General features: G+C 43.0%; 1 protein-coding gene across 1 annotated transcript in view; it reads right to left on the reverse strand.

Moving 5' to 3' along the window:
- Positions 1–23,151, reverse strand: part of DNAH9 (dynein, axonemal, heavy chain 9) — a 392,924-nt gene that overhangs the window by 216,023 nt on the left and 153,750 nt on the right. Inside the window, exons 29-32 of the mRNA XM_011933244.1 lie at positions 15,536–15,693; positions 11,883–12,021; positions 9,069–9,356; positions 2,853–3,063 (exon numbers count right to left, since the gene is read on the reverse strand). Of these exons, the coding sequence (XP_011788634.1) occupies positions 2,853–3,063; positions 9,069–9,356; positions 11,883–12,021; positions 15,536–15,693 (796 nt within the window). The remainder of the gene's footprint in view (positions 1–2,852; positions 3,064–9,068; positions 9,357–11,882; positions 12,022–15,535; positions 15,694–23,151) is intronic.

Raw genomic sequence — 23,151 nt, forward strand, 5'->3', positions numbered from 1 at the left:
CTTTTTATGTTCCTCCTGGTGACTAATTTCAGCTTTTATCTTTATCAGTTCCTTTTCCTTCATTTTCTTTGTGTTTAGCTTGAATAATTTCTTATGACAAATATTAACTTCCTTTACTTCTAGCCCACCTTTCATAATAAAGTGAGTTTAAAAGGTTTTCCCTTAGAGGTTTTGGATGGAGCCCATAGGTTTTCTTGTATGGAGTATTTTTTTATTGCATCCTAGAGAGGATGCAATTAAATTTTCTTTTTGATACAGGAATCAAGAGAGCATTTCTTGATTTGCAAGTAGTAAAATCATTTTTGGTGACTTTCTTGCTATTTGTTTCTAATTCTATTCCATTGTTATCAGAGAATGTGACCTGTAAATTGATATTGTTGAATTCATTATAGCTTTCTCTGTAGCCAATTACATTTTTAATTTTTGGAAATGTTACATGAACCCAATCAGGAAAGGAATACTTTCTATTTATGGGATAAACATTCTATAACTTTGTATTATATTGAGTTTAGTGATATAATTGCCAATTCCTTTATGTACTTATTTTTCTGTTTACTGGAATTAATTTTGAAAATAAAAAACAAATACATAAAAAAATTAAAATAACCTGTTAATTTGTATTCTTTTGAAGTTATCCTAAATTTTTTTTTTTTTTTTTGTATACATGGGGTCTCACTATGTTGCCTAAGCTGGTCTCAAATTCCTGACCTCAAGTGATCTTCCAATCTTGGCCTCCCAAAGCACTAGGATTATAGGGATGAGCTACTGTGCCTGGCCCCTAAACATATTTTAAAGGCTATATTCCATTTACTTGTTTAGTGAATACAGACTTGTGATTATTATATCTTCCTTGTCAATTTCCCCAAATTTAATGTATAAATCTAATAAAATTTTAACTGGAATTCAGAGTTAAAATTTTTGAATTATATTATTGAGCCTATATTTAATATGAAAAAAGAAGTGCTTGAGATAAGACAATAAAATTAGAAAAGATTACAGAGGAGAGACTTACCTCATTGGGTATTAAAATATGTTATAAAATGACTGTAACTAAAATAAAATGACATTAGTATAGGATTAGATAAAGCGGTGAGTCAAACAGAATAGAAAGCTCAGAATAGATCTCAGCATACATACGCAATTTAATAAATGACAAACTGGTATTTAAATTCAGAGGGAAAGCATAGTTTACTTAATAAATGGTGCGGTTACAATCAATTATCCATCTGGAAGGAAATAAAGTTGATTCTGTACCCTACCTCATACTAAGCCCCAAAATAAATTCCAGACGGATAAAAAATGTTAATGTAAAAAGAATCTTTTTTGATCAAATTTGTGATACTATATCAACAGCTGAAGAATGATAAACTAATAGAAATCCCAGATGCTAAAAAGACTAGACAGGCATAATTTCCTTTGTTAAAAAGAGCATGGGAAAATAAAGTGTCTATAGACAAAGAATAGGTTGAGGAAACATTAGCAATGCATGTGACAGATAAAGGGTTAATATCTTTGATATATTAAAAAACTCTTAAAAACTGATAAGAAAAACAGGAAATAAAATCACAAAAGAGCAAGTTACTAAGATCAATAAGAAGATGCTAAGTCTTGTTAACAGCAAAATAAAAATTAGACTCTGGTTGTTAAATCCCTGTGTTCTAGACTTCAGATGAAAGCTCCTAAATTAGAGAAATCCAGAGAGTTTGACCCAGATGTGGTCAGACATTGAAATGTCAGGAAGGAGCTGAGATTTCCTCATTCCAGAAGCCACATCGGTTTTAGAAAGAGGTCCTCCTTAACAGCTCATGGACCTCTTTTTTTTTCCCCTCAACTTTCTTTTCTGGTCTCTTCCAGTGCCAAACGACCCTTTACAAGGTCTGTTGGTGATATTTAGTTCTTTGAAGGTAAGGCTGAGATCAGCACCCAGCAAACACAGGGTTGAGGGCCTCTGAATCACTGTAGAAGGGAATATGGCTCTAGGTGCCCTCCTGGGACTGAACGGATAAACATCAGGGTCCTGGCATGGGCACAAGGTTCTGTAGCATGCAGCTTCCCCATCACTGCTGGGGCAACACCAAATAGGGGAATGGTGCCCTTTGTAGGATGCCAGACGGCACTTCTTTGGGAATGAGCCATGGGCTTCCCTACCCAACACATACTTGAAGTCTACTGTCAGGCAGTGTTAACACTACATCATGGCTCATGCTCCAGAGTCAGTGAACCACCGCTGAATGCCTGCATTGCTATTTATTTATTTATTTATTTATTTATTTATTTATTTATTTATTTATTTATTTATGACAGAGTCTTGCTTTGTCACCCAGGCTGGAGTGCAGTGGCACGATCTTGGCTCACTGCAACCTCCACCTCTCAGGTTCAAGCAATTCTTCTGCCTCAGTCACCTGAGCAGCTGGGACTACAGGTGTGTGCCACCACGCCCAGTTAATTTATTTTTATTTTTATTTTATTTTTAGTAGAAACGGGATTTCACCATATTGGCCAGGCTGGTCTCGAACTCCTGACCTCGTGATCCACCATCTCCGCCTCCCAAAGTGTTGGGATTACAGGTGTGAGCCACCGCGCCTGGCCTGCTTTCTCCTCTTTAAATGCACTCTCTAAAAGGCAGCTGGAAGAGGTCCCCAAGGAGGGAGAATATCTGAAAAACTGAAGTTCCCCTCCAAGCCAAAATTGGTTTCCCCCTTCTTCCTTTCTACTGGCTTTTTCATCTCCTTCTGCAGTCCCAAGCAGATCAGTTCAATGTTTGCTTCTGCAATTTACCCAACTGCATCCAAGCCCGCCACAGGGGCTCTGAGGCTAGCAGAGACTTTCTCCTGGGAGAATCCCACACTTACCATCCTTCCATTCTCGCGTGGCTGGATTGATGATGCCAAAGAGCTCATCATTTGTGACTGCTTTGGGATTGAGGTCAGTCCAGACGGGGCGCCGTTTCATGATCTGATAGGTCTTGTGCAAGGACCTCAGCACCTGTGACTTGCCGGTACCAGCACCACCAACCACGAATACAGAGTGGCGCACAGCCAGGAGCTCCTCCAACTGGACCACCTGGGGAGGCAGGAAATTCAGCCAGAGGGACCAGCCTGTGACTTACCTGCATCCCAGCTGCTCTCCTGTGAGCCTAGCTGGTGTCTGAAGTGAGACCTGAAGTCAACAGAGGAAGAGTTATCTACCCCAAGACGTGAGGAGGTCTGAAATATAGGGGCAACATGATTCATTTGTTCCTGTATTCATCATTCAGGTAGATAATTATTAGTCACCAATGAAGTGCTACAGAGTGTGCCAGGTGAGGGGAATTCAGATGCGATTCTCCTGCCCTCCGTGATTATTAGAATGTAGGGGAGAAGAAAGTCATGTGGACAAATTATTCTAAGGTAAGAGGATAAGTACTATCTCAGAGGTATTTATAAGGTGCTGTGGAAACAAGAGAGGAGGGAACAATTGATTTTGTACACATAAAGGGAACGAGAAAGGCTTCATAAAGGAGGGGACATTTGAACAAGAGCTCCAGGGATGAGTAGGAGTTTGCCCAGAAGATGAACAGGAAGGAAATTCCAGGCAGAGGTAACAGCACGAAGAAAGGCTTGCAGTGTGACAGAGTATGATGTGACTGGTTGGCCAGATGGTTTGGGGAGGCTGGAGTCAGAAGTCCTGTGGGGACCATGGTGGCACTGAAGGTCTCATCACTCTTGGGTTGGTTTGCTTCCAGGCACAGCTTTCCACACTGTTGTAGCACGTTTACTGGAATAAAAATCGGACCAGCCACTGCCTTCACTCTGTCCCCTTCATTGGCCTCCATGGTTTTGGCGATGAAATACAAATCCTTAGATTGGTTTACAAGGTCCTTTTGCAGTCTGGCCCAAATCAGACTCCAGTCTTATCTCTTATCCTGCAACACACACAGTCCAGCCAGAGAACTACTTGGAGCTCTTAAGTGGTGCTCTTTCCTGCATCTGTTCCTTCTGCTCAGAGTGACTTTCAGCTGGACGCGGCAGCTCACCCCTGTAATCCCAGCACTTTGGGAGGCCGAGGCAGGTGGATCACCTGAGTTCAGGAGTTCGAGACCAGCCTGGCCAACATGGTTTAAAAAATACAAAAATACTAAAAATACAAAAAATTAGCTGGGCATGATGGCGGGTGACTGTAATCCCAGCTATTCAGGAGGCTGAGGTAGGAGAATCGCTTGAACCTGGGAGGTAGAGGTTGCAGTGAGCTGAGATCGTGCCATTGCACTCCAGCCTAGGCGATAACAGCGAGACTCCATCTCAAAAACAAACAAATAAACAGAAACAAACATACAAAAAACAAAAGTGACTTCTCCTGCCGTCTTCTGTCTAAACCTTTGCACGTTCCTCAGGAAGCCTTCAGTATGACCCATGCCTAGTACAGATGTCCCATACTAGCCTACATCCTAGTATCTAACATACTGCAGTGGTTACTTTTTTTTGTCCCCATATTCTATTATCCGCTCCTTGAAGGGTAGGCAGGACTGAGCTTTTTTCTCTCTCCTTACAAAGTCTAGCAGAGAAGTTGGCATGTGCCAAATGATGAATGAATACTTGTTGAAAATGTGAAGGATGACTGGAAAGGCTGGATGGGTCTGATTGTGAAAGGTCTTATATATCATGAGAAAAAAATTTGAACTTTACTGTAGTTCAGATTTCTTCAGATTTTGCACTATAAGATCCTTAGCAGAGGAAAGGTGAACCGAACAGAAAATGCACCAAAATGTTGACAGGGCAGTGAGACAATAAGCTTTTTCCTGTATATTTTATTTTTTCTATAGTTTGAAAAAATAAGTAAGGACCTTCTCTCCCTCTCTCTCTCTCTCTCTCTCTGTGTGTGTGTGTGTGTGTGTGTGTATATATATATATATATTTTTTTTTTTTTTTTTTTGAGATGGAGTCTCACTCTGTCTCCCAGGCTGGAGTACAATGGTGCAATCTCCACCTCCTGGGTTCAAGCAATTCTCCTGCCTCAGCCTCCCAAGTAAGCTGGGATTACAGGCACCTGCCACTGCGCCCAGCTAATTTTTGTATTTTTAGTAGAGACGGGATTTTGCCATGTTGGCTAGGCTGGTTTCAAACTCCTGACCTCAGGTGATCCACCCACCTTGGCCTCCCAATGTGCTGGGATTACAGGTGTGTGCCAGTATGCCTGGCCAGGACTCCTATATTTTTGAAATTTAAATGATACAGGTGTTAGAATTCTAGAATTCTATGACCAGGGAATTTAGGAGGAGAGCAGCAGTGCTAAGCTCAGTGTGAAGGTAGTAGATTAAACGGCTGTTTGGGGGCAAGAAGATCAGTGTCAGTTGTGGCAGGATCATTTCCTGAGGTATTACTTTGCGTCTTGTTGTCCACAGCATCAGTGTCTTTTTTACTCTGTCCCAGGGCATTGCTGTCCCTATGATTCAGGGCCCAAAAGCATCCAGAAGAGAGTCTCTTCCTTCAATGACTTAATGCGGGATCATCTCAAATAGGAATGAGGAGAGAGTTGGGAAGAACTTCCAAGGAGGCTTAAGCTCAGATATGAGTGAAAAAGAGTCAGCCATGTGAAGGCCAGCAGGAAAAGCCATTCCAGGTACAGCAACAGTGAGTGCAAAAGCCTTAAGTTCAGCATCAAGCTTAGAGGGCTGAAAGACCATGGGCAAAAATGGGAGAGCAGCACAAGGTGAGACAAAAGAGGCAAGCAGGGGCCAGAGAGATATGCAGAAATTGGTAGCTGGAATTTCGTCCTAAGTATAATAGGAAGCATTTGGAGGTTTTATGCATGAAATTGACCTGAGGTCATTGCAGAAAGAAAAGAAAGAAGAAAGAGAAAGAAAAGAAAAGAGAGAGAGAAAGAAAAAGAAGAAAGGAAAGAAAGAGAGAAAGAAAGAAAGAAAGAAAGAAAAAGAAAGAAAGAAAGAAAGAAAAGAAAGAAAGAAAGAAAAGAAAGAAAGAAAGAAAAAGAAAGAAAGAAAGAAAGAAAGAAAGAAAGAAAGAAAAAGAAAGAAAGAAAGAAAGAAAAGAAAGAAAGAAAGAAGAAAAAGAGAGAGGGAGGGAGGAAGGAAGGAAGGAAGAAAGGAAGGGAAGGGGGAGGAAGGAGGAGGAAGAGGGAGAGGAGAGGGAAGGGGAGATGGTACTCTGGCTCCTGAATAGAGATTGTATTATATTCCTAGACTTTTGTTTGTTCCTTTGCATAAACAAGGGATTTAACAGAGATGCTGGGAAGATTTAAAATTGCTTTCTAGATCCATCACCTTTTCTTTTTTCATGGCAACAACTTTAGTGAGACATACTTCATGTACCATAACATTCACCCTTTAAAGTGTACAACTGAATGACTTTTAGTATCTTCACATAATTGTAGAACCATCACTACTATCGAATCTTAGAACATAGAAAAACCAACAGAAAACCCCATACCCATTAACAGTCAATCCCCACTCCCCGCCCCCACCTCTGTCCTATGCAACCTCTGGTCTACTTTCTGCCTCTAAGACTTGTCTGTTCTGTATGTTTTGTATAAATAGAATCATACAATATGTGGTATTTTGTGACTGGTTCTTTTTTGACTTAGAAAGATGTTTTCAGTCATGTTGTAGAATGTATAAACACTGTTTTCTTCTTCTTTCCCTAGCTTTATTAAGGTACAATTGACAAATAGCAATTGTATATATTTATGGTGTAGAATACGTTTTGATATATGTATACATTGTGACATGATTAGATCAAAGTAATTAACATGTATATCACCTCGCATACGTATCACTTTCTTGTGCTAAGAACATTTAAGGTCTACTCTCATTGAAATTTTCAAGTATGCAATAATCTTTTTGATTATAGTCATCAAGCTGTACAATGGATCTCCAGAACTTATTCATCTTGTCTAATTGGAACTTTATACCACCCTAACAGACACACCCAAAATGATGTTTGACCAAACATCTGGGCACTCTGTGGCCCAGACGAATTTACATATAAAATGAACCATCACAGTCCCCATAACTTAGAATTTCAATAAAACACATAAGAACTTGCAGCTTATTACTCTATTCTTGCTTTGAATAAGCTTACTTTTCTTAAGGTTCTCTTTTCTGGGAGACTACTGACTTCCTACTCTAACTTGAATTGATTGCTTTCTAGGCCTGTTAACAGCTGTCATTTCAGGATTTTTTTTTCTTGATTCTTGATTTTTTTGAATCTCACAATATTTTTCTTATTTTTCATTCTTGTTTTGCTGTAGTATGTCCTCAAGTAACTTACTCAAAAAGGGTGCATAAGAAGTAACATTTATGAGTCTGAGAATATCATGGATGATAATTTGGTTGTATAGAATTCTAGTCTTGAAATCATCTCCCTCAAAAAATTTGAAGGAATGGTTTTCTTGTTCTCTAGTATCCAATTTAGCTGACAAGAGATTCTGAGTTCCTCCTGAATTTCATTCCTTTCCTGGATCACTTGTTGATATGGTTTGGCTTTATGTCCCCACCCAAATCTCATCTCAAATCCCCATGTGTCGAGGGAGGGACCTGGTGGGAGGTGATTGGATCATGGGGGCAGTTTCCCCCATGCTGTTCTTGTGCTAGTGAGTGAGTTCTCACAAGCTTCGATGGTTTTATAACCAGGATGGTGTGGAAAGGAGGTGTAGCATGTAGAAAAGAGCATGGAGTCTGAACTTAGACTTCATTTCAAGCACCTGCTCCTCCACTTGATTTGTAGCAGATTGTTATTGAATTAGAGCTGTGATAAATGCTACGAAGGAAAAATGCACTGTGCAAGGAAGACAAAGAGTGTCCGCAGCTCTTTATTTCCCCTGCACTCTTTCTGTCTCTTTCCTGCTGCCTTGTGAGGAAGGACTTGCTTCTCCTTCACCTTCTGCCATGATTGTAAGTTTCCTGAGGCCTCCACAGCCATGTAGAACTGTGAGTCAATTAAACCTCTTTCCTAACTACTCCGTCTCAGGTATTAATACACTAGTACTACCTCCTCACTCATCTAGGAGACTTCTTGTTTTCTCTTGATTCTTGACCTCTGAAATTGCATTATAGTGTGTTCCTGCACAGATTCATTTAAAGTCATTCTGTTCAGTACTGTCTTTCCAATGTAGATACATGTCTTTCCAGCTCTAGTTAGCTTCCTGTTCTTTTTCTAGAATTCTTTCTAGTAACATGTTGGATAACCTAAATCGATCCTCTGTACATCATCTCACCTCTCACACTTTCTGTCTCTGTGTGTGTGTGCATGTGTGAATATTTTACCATACACACACACACAATACATAATACTGTTTATAGCTTTATCCTGGGATGTTGCCCTTCACTTTATTTTCCCATCCTCTCATTGAATTTTGAATGCCATCAATCACACAATTTTACATTTAAAACAGGTCTTTATAATTCTCCAGTAGTGCTTTTTATTTTGTACAACGGCATCTAATTCTTGTTTGTTAGATATCATTTTTAAAATTTCCTTCAAAGATGCTAATTAGAACTTTAAAAATGTTCTCTTTGTTATTTTCACTGGCTGTTTTTGTTGTGTGTGTGTGTGTCTGTCTGTGTCTGTCCATCTGTCTTTATCTCGCGTGTTGTTGGGTTCTTCAATATCTGGTAAGCCTCAAGGTTAAATAAGGAGCTGTGCTGTGTTTTCTAGGAGGCTGGGAGGGGTATTCTCCTCTGCTGGTCCTGGGTGCTCTCTTTTGCTGGTCTCTACCCAGGATAGTAGGATTGAGTGGAGGCTCTGTAGATGTGGCCAGATCTTGGCCTCTGTCCTTTCATTTGTGGGTGAGTGAGCAGATAGTTGGCATTCAGGCTGAAGTACACCAAACAGAATGGAAGGGCTATAAAGTAAGGATCCTCCAACTTTCCCTTGTATTCCGTACCATGCATTCCACATTATGGGTCCCCAGTGAAGAGCGGTTGAAATGAATTATCACTAACTAGGTATTTTTACGTCTAAAACATATTTGTACATCTAAAACAACCCTTTGGATTACGGATGAAGGATAACCCATTGTCCAGGACAATAAGTAAGAGTGAGAGAAATCCTGGGAGGAAAAACCACATGTACCTTGAGCACAAAGTTGTCCTCAGCCTGGAGCTTCAGATCCACTATTGCCTTCCTAACCAAAGCTTCGAAGTTGGGGTCTCTCCTCCGGGGGACATCCAGGGCAGGAAAGAGGTCCCCGATCAGGCCCATGAAGATGGGCATGTCATCAGTTACAATCTTGGGGATGTTGAAGTCCCGCAAGGAGCGCATCAGGACCTGGTCCTCAGGCCGGTCAGGGTCTCCTCGCTTCAGGGATCCTGCCACCACCAGCACGGACTTGATGGCCCGCAGGCCCCAGTCGTAATGATCCTGTGGGCAGTGTTAGACCAAAGTGGCAGAGAGACAGAACACCATGTGCTAGGGTGAGTGTCTGCAGAATCATAAATATCCTATCACCATTAGGTCACCTCTGAAGCTTGGGCAGAGACATGGGAAGGAATGACTTAGAAAATTATGATTCCAGAATTCTAGTTCCTGGTCGAACACTAGCTACTTTTCCAGTTGTGACAACAGCAGGGCAGACACAGAACATACAAATGATGTAGGGGTCAGAGAGATCAAACAGAACCATTTTCAAACCTATCTGGCTACTCCTTGAACACTCAGCAGGTAGAATTGGAAGGGCTGTCAAGGAGCGAGCCCTTGTTAACTCTTAGAGATGGTAGATGCTGAGCTTACATGCACTGCCTTGGAGACCTTCACATTCTATGGGAAAAGAGGTTTCAAGAATAGCTCCTTAAAGTGGGTTCTGTCAAAGATGAACCCCCTGGTCACGGTGCTGCTAGTAGGGTCTGTGGGAGAGCAGACCACACTGCTGATAGCAGGCTTCAGGCGGCAGCATGGTGTGGGAAGGAGCTGTAGTGGGCAGAACAGAGCATGGAGTCTGAACTCAGACTTCTGTTCAAGTTCCAGCTCCTCTACTTGACTTGTAGCAGATTGCTATTTAATTAGAGCCATGAGAAATGCTACCAAGGAGGCTGGGCGCGGTGACTCACACCTGTAATCCCAGCACTTTGGGAGGCCGAGGCGGGTGGATCACAAGGTCAGGAGTCTGAGACCACCCTGGCCAATATGGTGAAACCTCATCTCTACTAAAAATACTAAAAATACAAAAATTAGCTGGGCGTGGTGGTGGGTGCCTGTAATCCCAGCTACTCAGGAGGCTGAGGCAGGAGAATTGCTTGAACCTGGGAGACGGAGGTTGCAGCGAGCTGAGATCACACCACTACACTCTACCCTGGGCAACAGAGGGAGACTCTGTCTCAAAAAAAAAAAAAAATTAAAAAATTAAAATGCTACCAAAGAAAAATGCAGTGTGCAATGATGACTAAGAACACAGTGGCTGTACCCAGGATATGGATCAGACTACCCTAAGGAAATGGCATTAAAGAAGACCTTAAAGGAGTGGAATTCAGTCAGGCACAGATGAAAAAGAAGTGCAGTCAAGGCAAGTGAGAACAGGATGTCCACAAGCTCAGGTGAGAAGATAATCAGTTTCAAGGAACTCAAAAAAGATCAATGGAGATGGAGCACCGTACTACAGGGAGAGAGCCGTGAGCCGCTGCTGTTGAGGAGTGTTGAGGTAGGAGGAGACAGAACACCCTGCAGTCTTTAGCAGAGAGTGATAAGGACATTGGTCTCTATCTTAGGACAAGTGAGGAGCGTTTTTAAATCATCACTCTTACAAGTAGCTAAAGAACAGATCTGAGGAATTAGAATAGAGGTGGAAAAACTAGTAGAAAGGCAGTTGCAATAGTTTAAACAAAAGATATGGGTGCTTGGAACTCAAGTGGTAGCAATGAATAGGGAAAGGAAATGAGACTTATTTGAGAAATATCCAGAACATAGAATCATTAAAGGTTCATTTAAAATTATATACAGGGCCAAGGAAGAGGAAATGGCCCAGGGTAACTCCCAGGGTCCTAGGGTTAGCAAATGAGTGAATGAGGGGTCAGCATACTGAGGCTGGGAACACAGGAGAAGGAAGCTTGGGCTTCGAGCTGACGGAAATCAGCTTTAGACGTGCTGAGCTGGAGGAGCTTTTTAAACACTCGGGGGAGCTGTGGTACAGACCATTGAATGTACGGGTTTAGAGCTCAAAAGAGAGGTTTGGAATAAAGCCTTAAAAGAGGGAGTCACTGGCCTGGAAGTCAATGTTGGGAAAGAATCCCCTAGAGAGGGGATACAATGAGAAAAGAAGTATGAGGAAAACAGGATTTTCCGCATCTTGGACAGACTCCACAGGACTGAGACAGCCTGTGTTATGGCAGTAAAGGTGATCAAAACAATATATTCCCAAAGCTCACTGGGGACAGCCCAGGGAAGCTCGGTCATCTATCCTTGACAAAAAGAAATTCTCCATTCAAGGCAGAAACCTTGCAGGTAATGTTTTGCTAAGGTACAATTTTTCTGTGAATTTCCTCCTGCCTTAGGCGGAAGCTACAGGTAAGGCCAAGCAACTATGAGAAGCTCAAAGCTGGTTAACAACTAACCTGCTTCCCTAACCCTCCTCATCTATGTCCCTTCAGGTACAGACCACTTCCTCCAGGGGTTTTTATTGACCACTGTAATGTCTCTCATGGGACACTGGTGTCTGTGACGTGTTGCTAAGTATTCTATTAAAAAATGGAGTTTTGAGGTTAATTTTGAAAAATGCAGAGCTAAAAAATGAACATAAATCTTTATTGTGGAAGTGTTCAGAGCTTTCGATATGCTTATGGGCACAGTGACTATGAGAAAGGCGAGTATGTTTTCCTAATACATTTGTTCCAGAATGTTTCCAGAGCTGGGGCTGTTGCACGGTGCTTGGTTGTGCAGCCTCCTTAGAGATCCTACCTGTTTGGAGAGAAGCTCTTTGCACAACTGGTAAAGAGTGATGAACTTTCTGGCTAATGACCGGGCTTCAATGAATCCTTCTGCCACCAGCATGATTTCACAGATCAACTCAAAGTCTGGAACCACCATTGCACAAGGCCTGAGTATAGGAAGACAGAAGGCCCAGTCAGTTTCCCAAGTAACAGTGTTGAAGAGGAGACCTGCAAGAAAATAGGCACTGGCCGAGATCACACACGGAGGCAACTGCGAGTGCAAAAACTCATGGAAAGACCTGAGCCATTACTTCATCTAAGACTTTCAATGTATTCTATGTGTTGCTGCAGTTAGCATGAAGACTTTCAACTTAGAGATGAGTTAGCTAAGGATAAAGGAAATGAAGTCGCCTTCCTAAGGGGCCGGATAATGTTAGCAGGCAGGGGCAGACTTGGAGCTACCACTCAAGTCTTGTGACTTGAGTTCAGTGTGTCTTACACAAGGCATGGATTAGTAAAACAAATTGTCTAGAATAGATTCGAGGCTTAGAATAAGGAATTGAATTTCTCTGGGTATCTACAAGAAACTGAGAGTTCCCCTATTCTTCATCCTCAAAATATGTGTCTTCTCTAACCCTAAACACCCAGGGCTTATCCTGTACTTATTTGAATACAAATGTAAATTTCTCATGATGAGGCCTAAAACATGTATTAAGTGGGTCCAAAAGGAATTGTGGTTTTTGCCATTACTTTCAAGAAACTGAGAGTTCCCCTATTCTTCCTTCTTAAAATGTGTGTCTCTTGTAAGCCTAGACACCCAGGGCATATCCTGTACTTGTTTGAATACAAATGTAAATTTGTTTGAATACAAATGTAAATTTCTAATGATTAGGTCTGACGTGTGTATTAAGTTGGTGCAAAAGTAATTGCGGTTTTTGCTATTACTTTCAATGGCAAAAACTGCAATTACATTTGCACCAGCTCAATATTTATTAACGCTATCTTGACACAGAATGGCATATACAATAATATAGAAAGGGCTTTATAGAAGGCTTTGTTGCGATTTTCTTTTTCCTCTGGCACTAAAAACATTTGATTTTAAAATTACTTACATTTTATTAATTTGTTAGATATGTAATAGGAACTTAAGGTTGTTACAATTCTTTAATTGCATTTTCCCTATACTGATATGAAATTTTCATAAACATTTCATTCGAGCACATTTTTTTCTTGAAATATTTTACATTGTATTCAAATTCAAAGGAGCAACCAAATGTTTAAATTCTCAAAATTATTTTGCAACTTGCACATAAGGGTAAATATACATTGGTACAACAGAATACTATGCAGCCATGAAAAATAGTGGTGTGAAAATTACATAATGACACAAAAAAAATTAGCTAATGAAAGTAGGATACTAAACTATATAGAGTCTGATCCCAATTTTGAAAAAGAAATGCGCTACGGATGCAGTATTGGAAAAAAAAATGCCAAATGGTTACACTGATTGTTCCTGGATGACAGGACTGGGGTGGGGGGTGGAGCAGGGGCTCTGGGTTCAAACTCTAGCATTCTGCCACTTACTAGTTGGTTCACTAGCTGACCCTAGTAACTAGGGTTACTATCCTGAGCAATTTGCTGAATGCATCTATTTTTTCACTATACACTGGAGAAACTAGTACTATCCACCTCATAGGGCCTTTGAGAGAATTAAATGTAAAAGTAGATGTTTGTACTTACTATTTTTGAAAAATACATTTGTTTATTTCCAAATTTCCTTCCATGGGTATGTGTTATGGACTGAATGTTGTGTGCCCCCAAAATGCAATGTGATGGTATTTGGAGATGAGGCCTTTGGGAGGTCATTAGGTCATGAGGGTGGAGCGCTCATGAATGGGATTAATACCCTTATAAGAAGAGGCCAGAGAGCTAGCTCATCCTCTTTCCTCCATGTGAGGACACAGCAAGAAGGTGGCTGCCTACAACCTGGAGGAGAGCCCTCACCAGAACCTGACCATGCTGGCACCCTGCTCTTGAACTTTCAGGCTCTAGAACTGTGAGAAATAAATGTCTGCTGTTTAGGCCGCCCAACTGCAGTATGTTCATTATGGCACCCTGAACTGGCAAAGACAGTTCCATTCAGCAAAAAAGATTCAGCAAGAAAAAAAGGTAAGAAAGAATTCTTATCTGGGTGATAACCTACTTCTATAATCATTTGTAACACAACGCTTATTTAATAAATACTTCGTAGGAACAAAATTGCCAACAATGCAGTATTCTGTAGCACCCGTTCAGACAGCTTGCTGGCATTCCAAGAGCTCTTGGTTAACACAGGGACCTGGATGAAGAAGGAGAAGCCGCCATCACTCCAGTGACACATGAATTTGCCACGACTGAGAGAGTGAAGCACGCAGGAAGCTGCCCAGTGACCTCCTACGCCTCTGGAAATCCAATACAGTGTCGACAACCTCTTTGGACAGACAGCACTATGTTTCTCAGTCCAAAAATGAGACGAAACAGTTTTGTCGGCCAGGCGTGGTGGCTCAAGCCTGTAATCCCAGCACTTTGGGAGGCCGAGGCGGGCGGATCACAAGGTCAGGAGATCGAGACCATCCTGGCTAACACGGTGAAACCCCGTTCTCTACTAAAAAATACAAAACACTAGCTGGGTGAGGTGGTGGGCGCCTGTAGTCCCAGCTACTCGGGAGGCTGAGGCAGGAGAATGGCGTAAACCCGAGAGGCGGAGCTTGCAGTGAGCTGAGATCTGGCCACTGCACTCCAGCCTGGGCGACAGAGCGACACTCCATCTCAAAAAAAAAAAAAAAAATAGTTTTGTCATAGCTCCCCACAGTCTATCTCCCTTAGGTAAAAGTTCAGTAACCAGAAAATCAGAAGGCACTAAGCATTCTTCAGTTTTCTCTCTGTTGGGCCAACTTTTCCTTTCTGGAAAAAGAATGCAGCCTCCAGTTCCTGCGAAGAAATGTATTTGTGTTTTCTTATCAAAGTAAAGAAGATTTTAAAATATGGCAATGTCCACTGGTAGCAAGGGTGAAATAAAAGAGGTGCTCTCATGCATCTCTACGAGGAGTGTAATTTGGTACTACTTTTTTTAGAAAGCAATTTGGCAATGTGTATCAAGAGCCTTAAAAATGTTTCTACCCATTAATACAGTAATTCCACTTCTGGGAAGCTAGCCAAAGAAAATAATCATGCATATAGAAAAAAAGATTTATGTACAAAGATGTACATTACAGCATTATGCAAAAATTTACTTTAAATGTTAGAAAGTCTTAATATTTAACCATGCAGGAGTAGTTAATTACATTGTAAACCATGCACTTGATAAAAAAACATGCAGCCATGAAATGAGATTTATCAAGAATATCTAATAGAAGGAAATAGTTATGAGACTATGAAATAAAAAAAACAACAACACAAAACTTTGTAGACCACAAATGTAGGCTACCAACGTATGGATTTAAAATGTGTATACACAGGAGAACAGAACACAATTAAGCAGAAAGCAATTTTACTGCATTAAGGACATTAAAGATGGTTGTTAAAAATCTACTTTTCCAAATGTTCCGAATATTCTTTAAAATATACGTCACACATTTTAAGTGGAAAAATGAAAGAAACTTCTCTTTTGGGGCTTTTGCATGGGGCAGAGCTGACACTCACCTGAAGAGAGCCTTGAGGTTCTCTGGTAGCTCTGTGCGGCCGGCATAGCCCGGGTTCATGGTGATGAAGATTCCGACAGAAGGATTCAGGCTGATCTCCTCCCCAAGGAAGTTGAACCACTGCTTCTTATCTCTAATCGCATCTTGAATGCTTTTTACCTGGTGAACCAATCAATCAGTGAGAAATTCCTCAACTGCATTTCAGTGGAAGGATCATACTAAAGCTAGGAGCCTGTAGTCACACACAGCACAGAGAATTGTCCTGTGGCCCCTTTCACTGAAAGACAGGCATGATGACCACACCCCAGACCCTTTACTGACAGGCCCTGGGTGCATGTCTCAAAGAAATCTGGCCACTGCTAGGCACAGTGGCTCATGCCTATAATCCCAGCACTTTGGGAGGCCAAGGCGGGCAGATCACTGGAGGTCAAGAGTTCAAGACCAGCCTGGCCAACACGGTGAAACCCCGTCTCTACTAAAAATACAAAAATTAGCTGGGTGTGGTGGTGCACATCTGTAATCCCAGTTACTTGGGAGACTGAGGCAGGAGAATCGTTTGAACCAGGGAGGTGGAGGTTGCAGTGAACTGAGATCATGCTACTGCATTCCAGCCTGGTTGACAGAGCGAGGCTACATCTCAAAACAAAAATGAATCTGGCTGCCCACATCCATATTTATCACACTGTGGTTAAGAGCATGGGAGGGAACAGAAAACAGGTGTTCAACTCCCTGAATGCAGTAATGGCTGAAGTGTATTAGGGCTGACCACTGGCCGGACACAGTTCTGACCACTACCATGCTCAGAGTGGGGTGCTTCAATTACATCATCACCATCTCAGATAAAACAGAAGCATGGTGAGATGGAAACATTTGCCCAGAGACACACAGCTACTAATTGGGGCATCAGGATTTGAATCCAGGCAAATGGATCCTGGAGTCTGTGCTTTCAGGTATTGTGTGATGGTGAGGATGCCAGAGCTACCTGCTGAGCTTGTTCTAAGTAAATGAAATAAAGTCTATGAAGTGCATAGCCTACAGAAAATGCTTAGAAATACCAGCTAACATGAGGGATATCCATGTGACCATTCTCATCGCAACTGTGGTCCCTGTCTTGGTTTAACTCCTCCTAGCCAGCTCTAGACGACACCTCCAGAACAGGTCACCCTTTACAGATGGAGCAAGGCTAGGCTGGGCCAGACCCAGAGGGCTGTTAGTACTTTTCTCTTTAGAAAATCAGACTGTTTCTTAAACTTAGTCTGGAGTCAGAGGAGGATTTATCCTGAAGCTTGACCCACTCAGATCTATGTTCTAGATTACTCTCTAGCAGTGGGAGGAGAGGCAGAAGTGAAATTCAACCATTTATTGTCACACCCGGTGCTTGGAAAAGGGTTAAGCAAAAATGATCAGCAACAGAGCAAAGATGAAAGAGACACAGTTTCAGGCGAGCCCACAGCCTTGTCCAGCTCAGCCCCAGAAGGTCTTTGGGAATTTCTAGCCTCTTACATTCTTGGAAGCAAAACCCAAAAGCTGGGGCGGGTGCAAGGTTTTGAATGAGCCTCAGCAGGTCGGCTAAGTCCAGGGTGCTAGAAGAGCAAAGGGTAGCCTGGTTCTGTAGAGACAGGGCTGTAGGGTTGTGTGTGTGAAACAGTGGGAGGGGTTGGGGGGGCAGCTGGAGCATCTACCACTGGGCACGGCTGTCTCCAGAGTACACAGTTTGCCTGGATGCATGACAGTTCTACAATTAGGATTCAGCTCTCTTCCCAGAGTGAAGCGCTAATGACTGTATGCGTTTGAGCTCACAGCAATTAGTTTGAAACTGAGACTTCTTTTCTACGTGCAGAATATCAATGCCATCCTGGCAGAAGCAGGCTTCAGCAGCCAGGACGCTGGCCAAACAGATCAAGCTCTGCTGGTTTGCGTGGGGCTCACAGCCCAGCCCAGCTCTGCCGTGGAGCCTCTTGCAGCCTTCATCACCCTGCGAGTTACGTGACTGGCAAAGCCTGGTTCTCTCCTTTGTTCCCAGTCTTCCCGTCCATAAAATATACAGAGCACTCGCCTTATTAGGGAGTGGGAAAGCAAGTTTAATTAGCGCTTATAAGTTGCTCTGCTACCTTTGGGCGAAGACTAAGGCATGAGCCTAGGACCTTTTCTGCTGTTCATTCTGACTCAGCATTCTGTCTCGAAACACCGAAGCCCAGAAACCTCATGCTCAGCAAGAATTTATGATGCACTTTTGGATTGGAGGCATCTGTGCTTTTGTGTAAAATTCTGTAGAGGGGCTCTTGAGGGAGAGTGTTGAACAGACTCAAAGATGCAGTTAATGTTGGAGCATCGGTGCTCATAGAAATTTTGGTTAGGCTGGCTTGTACAGGACAGGCGTTAGCAGCAACTGAGACCCGCAGAGCAAATCATTAGAACATAACAATGATCAGGGTCCAAGAGACCTTGATAACGTCCAGGTCCTGGGAAAGGCCAGAGGGTCTTTCAGGATGCTTGGAAGCATGGATGGGGGAGTGGAGAAGCAGGTGGACTAGGGATGTATGGATTAAATGCAAGCCCAGCCAGATGGAAGTACATACACAGGTAGTTTGGCAACTGATAACTAAGGCTGCCAGGCACATCTCACCCACTGGGGTCTGTTTCTCTATTGAAAATGCACTGTTTTCTGAAGATCTTAAAGCCACAGTGAATAACAAAAAATAATAACTGACATTTTTGAGCACTCAGTATGTACCGGGGATGAGTCTGGGTATTTTCTGTGAATTATTCCATCCAAAGCTTTTAACAGTTGTTTAAGATAGGTAGTCTTAGATCTTCATTTTACCGATGAAGAAACTGAGGCAGAAGGCAGTTAAGAAACTGTGCTATGTTTATGTAAGATGTTAGCATTCAGGGGAGGCTAAAAGTGAGATATGTAGAAATTCGATGCTATTTTTACAACTTTTCTATAAATCTAAAATTGGTTCAAAATAAAAAGTTAAAAGAAAAAAAAAAGAAACTTGCCTGAAACCCCACAGTTGGTAAGTGGAGCAGCTCAAGTTTAAAAGCCAGGCAATCTGGTGCCGAAGCACACGCTTTTAGCTACTTCCCCCAAACGCTCTTGTACCAGAAGAAGCACTGTGCTAGCCACAGACCAGTTTCTCACCAAACATACACGTTTTCAGAGCAATTTGTTTTACTCTGAAAACTATCATGTTTGTTATAATTTAGAGGCATACTTCCCACAAAATAAGAAAAGATGGTTTTGCCACCCATTAAAAAGACAAATAATCACGCCTGTAATCCCAGCACTTTGGGAGGCCGAGGCGGGCGGATCATGAGGTCAGGAGATCGAGACCATCCTGGCTAACAAAGTGAAATCCCGTCTCTACTAAAAATACAAAAAAATTAGCCGGGTGTGATGGCACGTGCCTGTAATCCAGTTACTTGGGAGGCTGAGACAGGAGAATCGCTTGAACCCGGGAGGCGGTTATTGAAGTGAGCCAAGATCACGCCACTGTACTCCAGCCTGGGCAACAGAGTGAGACTCCGTCTCGAAAACAAAAAACAAAAAACAAAACAAGAAAACAAACAAAGAAAGAACACAAATGAATAAAAATGGAAAGATATGTAGGAACTAGTGTTCTCAATTGGGGATGAGTTGGCAATTCCTCTCTCCCAGGGGTCATGTGGCCTGGGCAACAGAGTGAGACTCCGTCTCGAAAACAAAAAACAAAAAACAAAACAAGAAAACAAACAAAGAAAGAACACAAATGAATAAAAATGGAAAGATATGTAGGAACTAGTGTTCTCAATTGGGGATGAGTTGGCAATTCCTCTCTCCCAGGGGTCATGTGGCAATGTCTGGAGACACTTTTGTTGTCACAGCAAGGAGCGGGGGTTGCTGCCGGCATTCAGTGGGTAGAGGCCAGGGATGCTGCTCAACATCCACAATGCAGAGGATAGATCTTCACAAAATAGAATGATCGGCCCAAAGCATCAATAGTGCTGAGGCTGACAAGCCCTGATCTAGACCAAACATTTTACCAGTGAGGACTCTGAGGCTGAGAAGATATACTTAACCTCCATCCCACACCATGTGTCCTTGGGTCCAAACCAATTCCCATGCAAATTCTTAGCTCCACCTCCAAGATAAATCAAATCAGAGATTCTGGGAATGGGGTTGAGCAAGGCACGTGGGAACAGGCCCTCCAGGTGATTCAGATGCATGCTGAAATATGAGAACCACTGCAGTCCCGTCAATTCTTACATTTCTACTCATCCCTACCTCTGCCCAGGTGGCCTCATTCATAGCTGCACACTGACTTCCCTCTCTCAGATGGGAGGGTATTGAACAGACTCAAAGATGCAGTTAATGTTGGAGCATCGGTGCTCATAGCAATTTTGGTTAGCCTGGTTTGTACAGGACAGGATTTAGCAGCAACTGAGGTCTGCAGAGGAAATCATTGGAACATAACAATGATCAGGGTCCAGGAAGCCTGGAAAAGGCTTTCCAGGTCTGGGTCCTGGAAAAGGCCAGAGGTTCCCCTCTCTCCTTCTCTCAGATCAGCCTGGGTCTCCCACTTCCTTCTGCCCCACCTGGCCTGGAGAGGCTCTGCCCCTGTAGAGCACTGACTGGGACAAACTGGGCTCAGTCTTGGGGGTCTTGATGTGAACCCAAACTCTACAGTCCTCAGTGGTGTTTTCCTCATTTTTCAGTCTCTCTCTCAGCCCTGGTTCTCAAAATTTGCTGAACGTGTGAACCACCTGGAAAGTTTTTAGAAAGTACCCACTGGTCCTATTCCACAGGAACTAAATCAACGCCTTTTTGGGGTGCAGACTGTGCATTTCTATTTTGTAGAATTACCCAGGCCATTCTAATGTGCAGCCAGGGTTGAGATGACTGTGCCAGGGAGGCACAGTCCCTGATTTTATTGTGCGTAGAAATCACTGGAGGATGTGTTAACATGAAGATTCTGTTTCAGCAGGTCTGGGGTCGGGCCTGAGACTCCGCATTTCTAACAAGCTCCCAGGGAGTGCTGGTGCTGTTGGTTCACAGTTTGAGTAGTGTGGGACTAGATGACACCAGCCATGCCCGGCACCCTCTGCTGTCACTCTCAGGACACCTACCTGAAAGTCAATGAACTGTTCTTGCCACTGGGCTACCCTTCCCCATCCCAGTTTCACGGTCCACAGTTGCCCCTCAGCCAGATGGTTTTACTGTCTCTTTCCAGTCTCTATGGCCCTTAAAATTGCACATCTTTCATGGAACGTATTTTCTGCCTTATCATTTGGATACTTTGCCTAGGTTTTACTTGTTTTTTTTTTTTTTTTTTTGAGATAGAGTCTTGCACTGTCACCCAGGCTGGAGTGCAGTGGCACGATCTTGGCTCACTGCAAGCTCCGCCTCCCGGGTTCATGCCATTCTCCCGTCTCAGCCTCCCGAGTAGCTGGGACTACAGGCGCCCGCCACCACGCCTGGCTAAGTTTTTGTATTTTTCAGTAGAGACGGGGTTTCACTGTGTTAGCCAGGATGGTCTCGATCTCCTGACCTTGTGATCAGCCCGCCTCGGCCTCCCAAAGTGCTGGGATTACAGGCGTGAGCCACCGCACCCGGCTAGGTTTTACTTCTATATATTGCAAGCCAGCCCTGATGTCCAGTGATCAACCTTGTTATCTGCACAAGCCTTGCGTGCCTGTCTGACCATAAGTGCTGCATTACTTGCATGAGGATGACACCTTTCCTCTCATGACTGGAAGCTGCTGATCACAGAGGCTTCTGTCCCTGTATCCTCCCACTCAGGCTAGGGACTTGTGTCTGACTCACTCAGTGAAGTATTAAGGCCATGCTGTCTCTGTGCAGGTGACATACATTAAGGAGGTCATGGGCTAGCCCTATGCTATGGGGATCTTGGCTTTTTCTCCTCACCTCTCTACCTTGGCCCTTCTATTCTAGGAGAGTGGCTCATTTTGTGGTCCCCCATGGTCATTCTCTTTTCAAGTCTTTGCCCCAAATGCCATGTGCTATTTAACAGCCTCTCTGGCCCGCTCCACGCTTCCCACTGCAATGGCAGATTGAAGTCTGTTGCCTTTAGGAAGTGCAACCCACTCACCACTTTTTAAACATTTTAACATTTCTGGTGTTTTTTTTTCCCCGCATTAGACTTTAAGCTTCTCTCTAAAGGGTGTCACATGGGAAGCTCCCTTGGCTCTGAGACTGGAGCATTTGTTTGGTGCTTGGAGCACTTAGAGCCCTGCTCTGGTGGGCTCCCAAGTCTTTGCTGAATGATCTTCTGCTTCTACCTGCTTCCTGCCTCTGCCCAACCCATTATTGGGGCTTGTACTTCAGGGAAGAGAAGAAAGTGCCAGGGATGCCTGGCCAGAGGGCATGGAGGGGGACAGGGAAATGGGGTGTGTCCTTGTGGCACATGTCCCCAGGCACAGATAACCCAAAGCATAGACAGCTGATTGCAATAGTAAAGAAGAGATTCCAGAAAAAAGTAAGTAATATCTTAGACATTTTTAAAATAGCAGAGTAATTTTTTTTGGAATTGCCACACTGAAGTTTTTCCCAAGTGGCTATGTGACTTTGCTTGACCAGTCTGATGGAGATATGAGAATGTCCACTGACAAAGACGCTGTGGACCAGCAGCATAATCACTTTTGTACGAGTTACTGGGAAGAGGAGCACAGACGGACAAGGAGTGGAGAGGAGGAGAGGGGAGGGTGGCAGAGAACTGTCAGCAGCTGGTGTGGCTCCTGAACCAATATGCCAGCCTGGATTGCCGTGTGAATAATTAAGTGCAATTTTCTCCTTGGATGGGTATTCAATTTCAAAAGTTACCAGCTCAGATTTTGCCTGGGCTGTTGTCAGGCCACTTTCTTGAGAAATATCTCTGATGGGTATGTTCCTAGATTAGACTGTGACAGAATCAGGGACTCCCAAGTTGAACTTATTTTATTTGATTCCAGGAACAAACAGGAACTAAGTGATCTTAGAGAATGCATTGCTGACCTTGTGTTGAGCAGCTTCAAAATAAAGCAAAATATTAGATAGCAATAAAGCAAAAAATAGTAGATAGCAGTGTCTATCTACTCTCCAGGGGGAACAATGGCTGTTGGGCACTGCCTCCTTGATTAGTACATTGTTAAGCTTGATAAGATAGCTTGAGGTTGTTCTAGTTGAGAAGGAGTGAAGGGCACAGAGAAGACCTGTGAGACCAGGATGTGAACCCTTTTTCCCTGCCCTGTGTATCCCAGCCTCTATTCTTCAACCCATTTCCTGCAGTGTTAAGATACTAAAGATAGTAATCATCCTCATCACTATCACCACCATCATTATCACTATCATCATCACCATCCCCATCAGTGCCACCACCATCTCCATCATTGCCACCATCATCACCACCACCATCACCATCATTAACATTATCATCACTGCCACCACCATCATCATCATCACCATCACTGCCACCACCGTCATCATCATCACCATCACCTCCATCATCATCACTATCATCACCATCATCATCACTGCCGTCACCATCATCACCATCATCACCACCAACACCACCACCATCTTCATTACCACCATCACCATGATCATCTCCATCATCACCATCATCATTAGAATAATCA

Source organism: Colobus angolensis, unplaced genomic scaffold, assembly GCF_000951035.1.
Source record: "Colobus angolensis palliatus isolate OR3802 unplaced genomic scaffold, Cang.pa_1.0 Scaffold125, whole genome shotgun sequence".
Lineage (NCBI taxonomy): Eukaryota > Metazoa > Chordata > Mammalia > Primates > Cercopithecidae > Colobus > Colobus angolensis.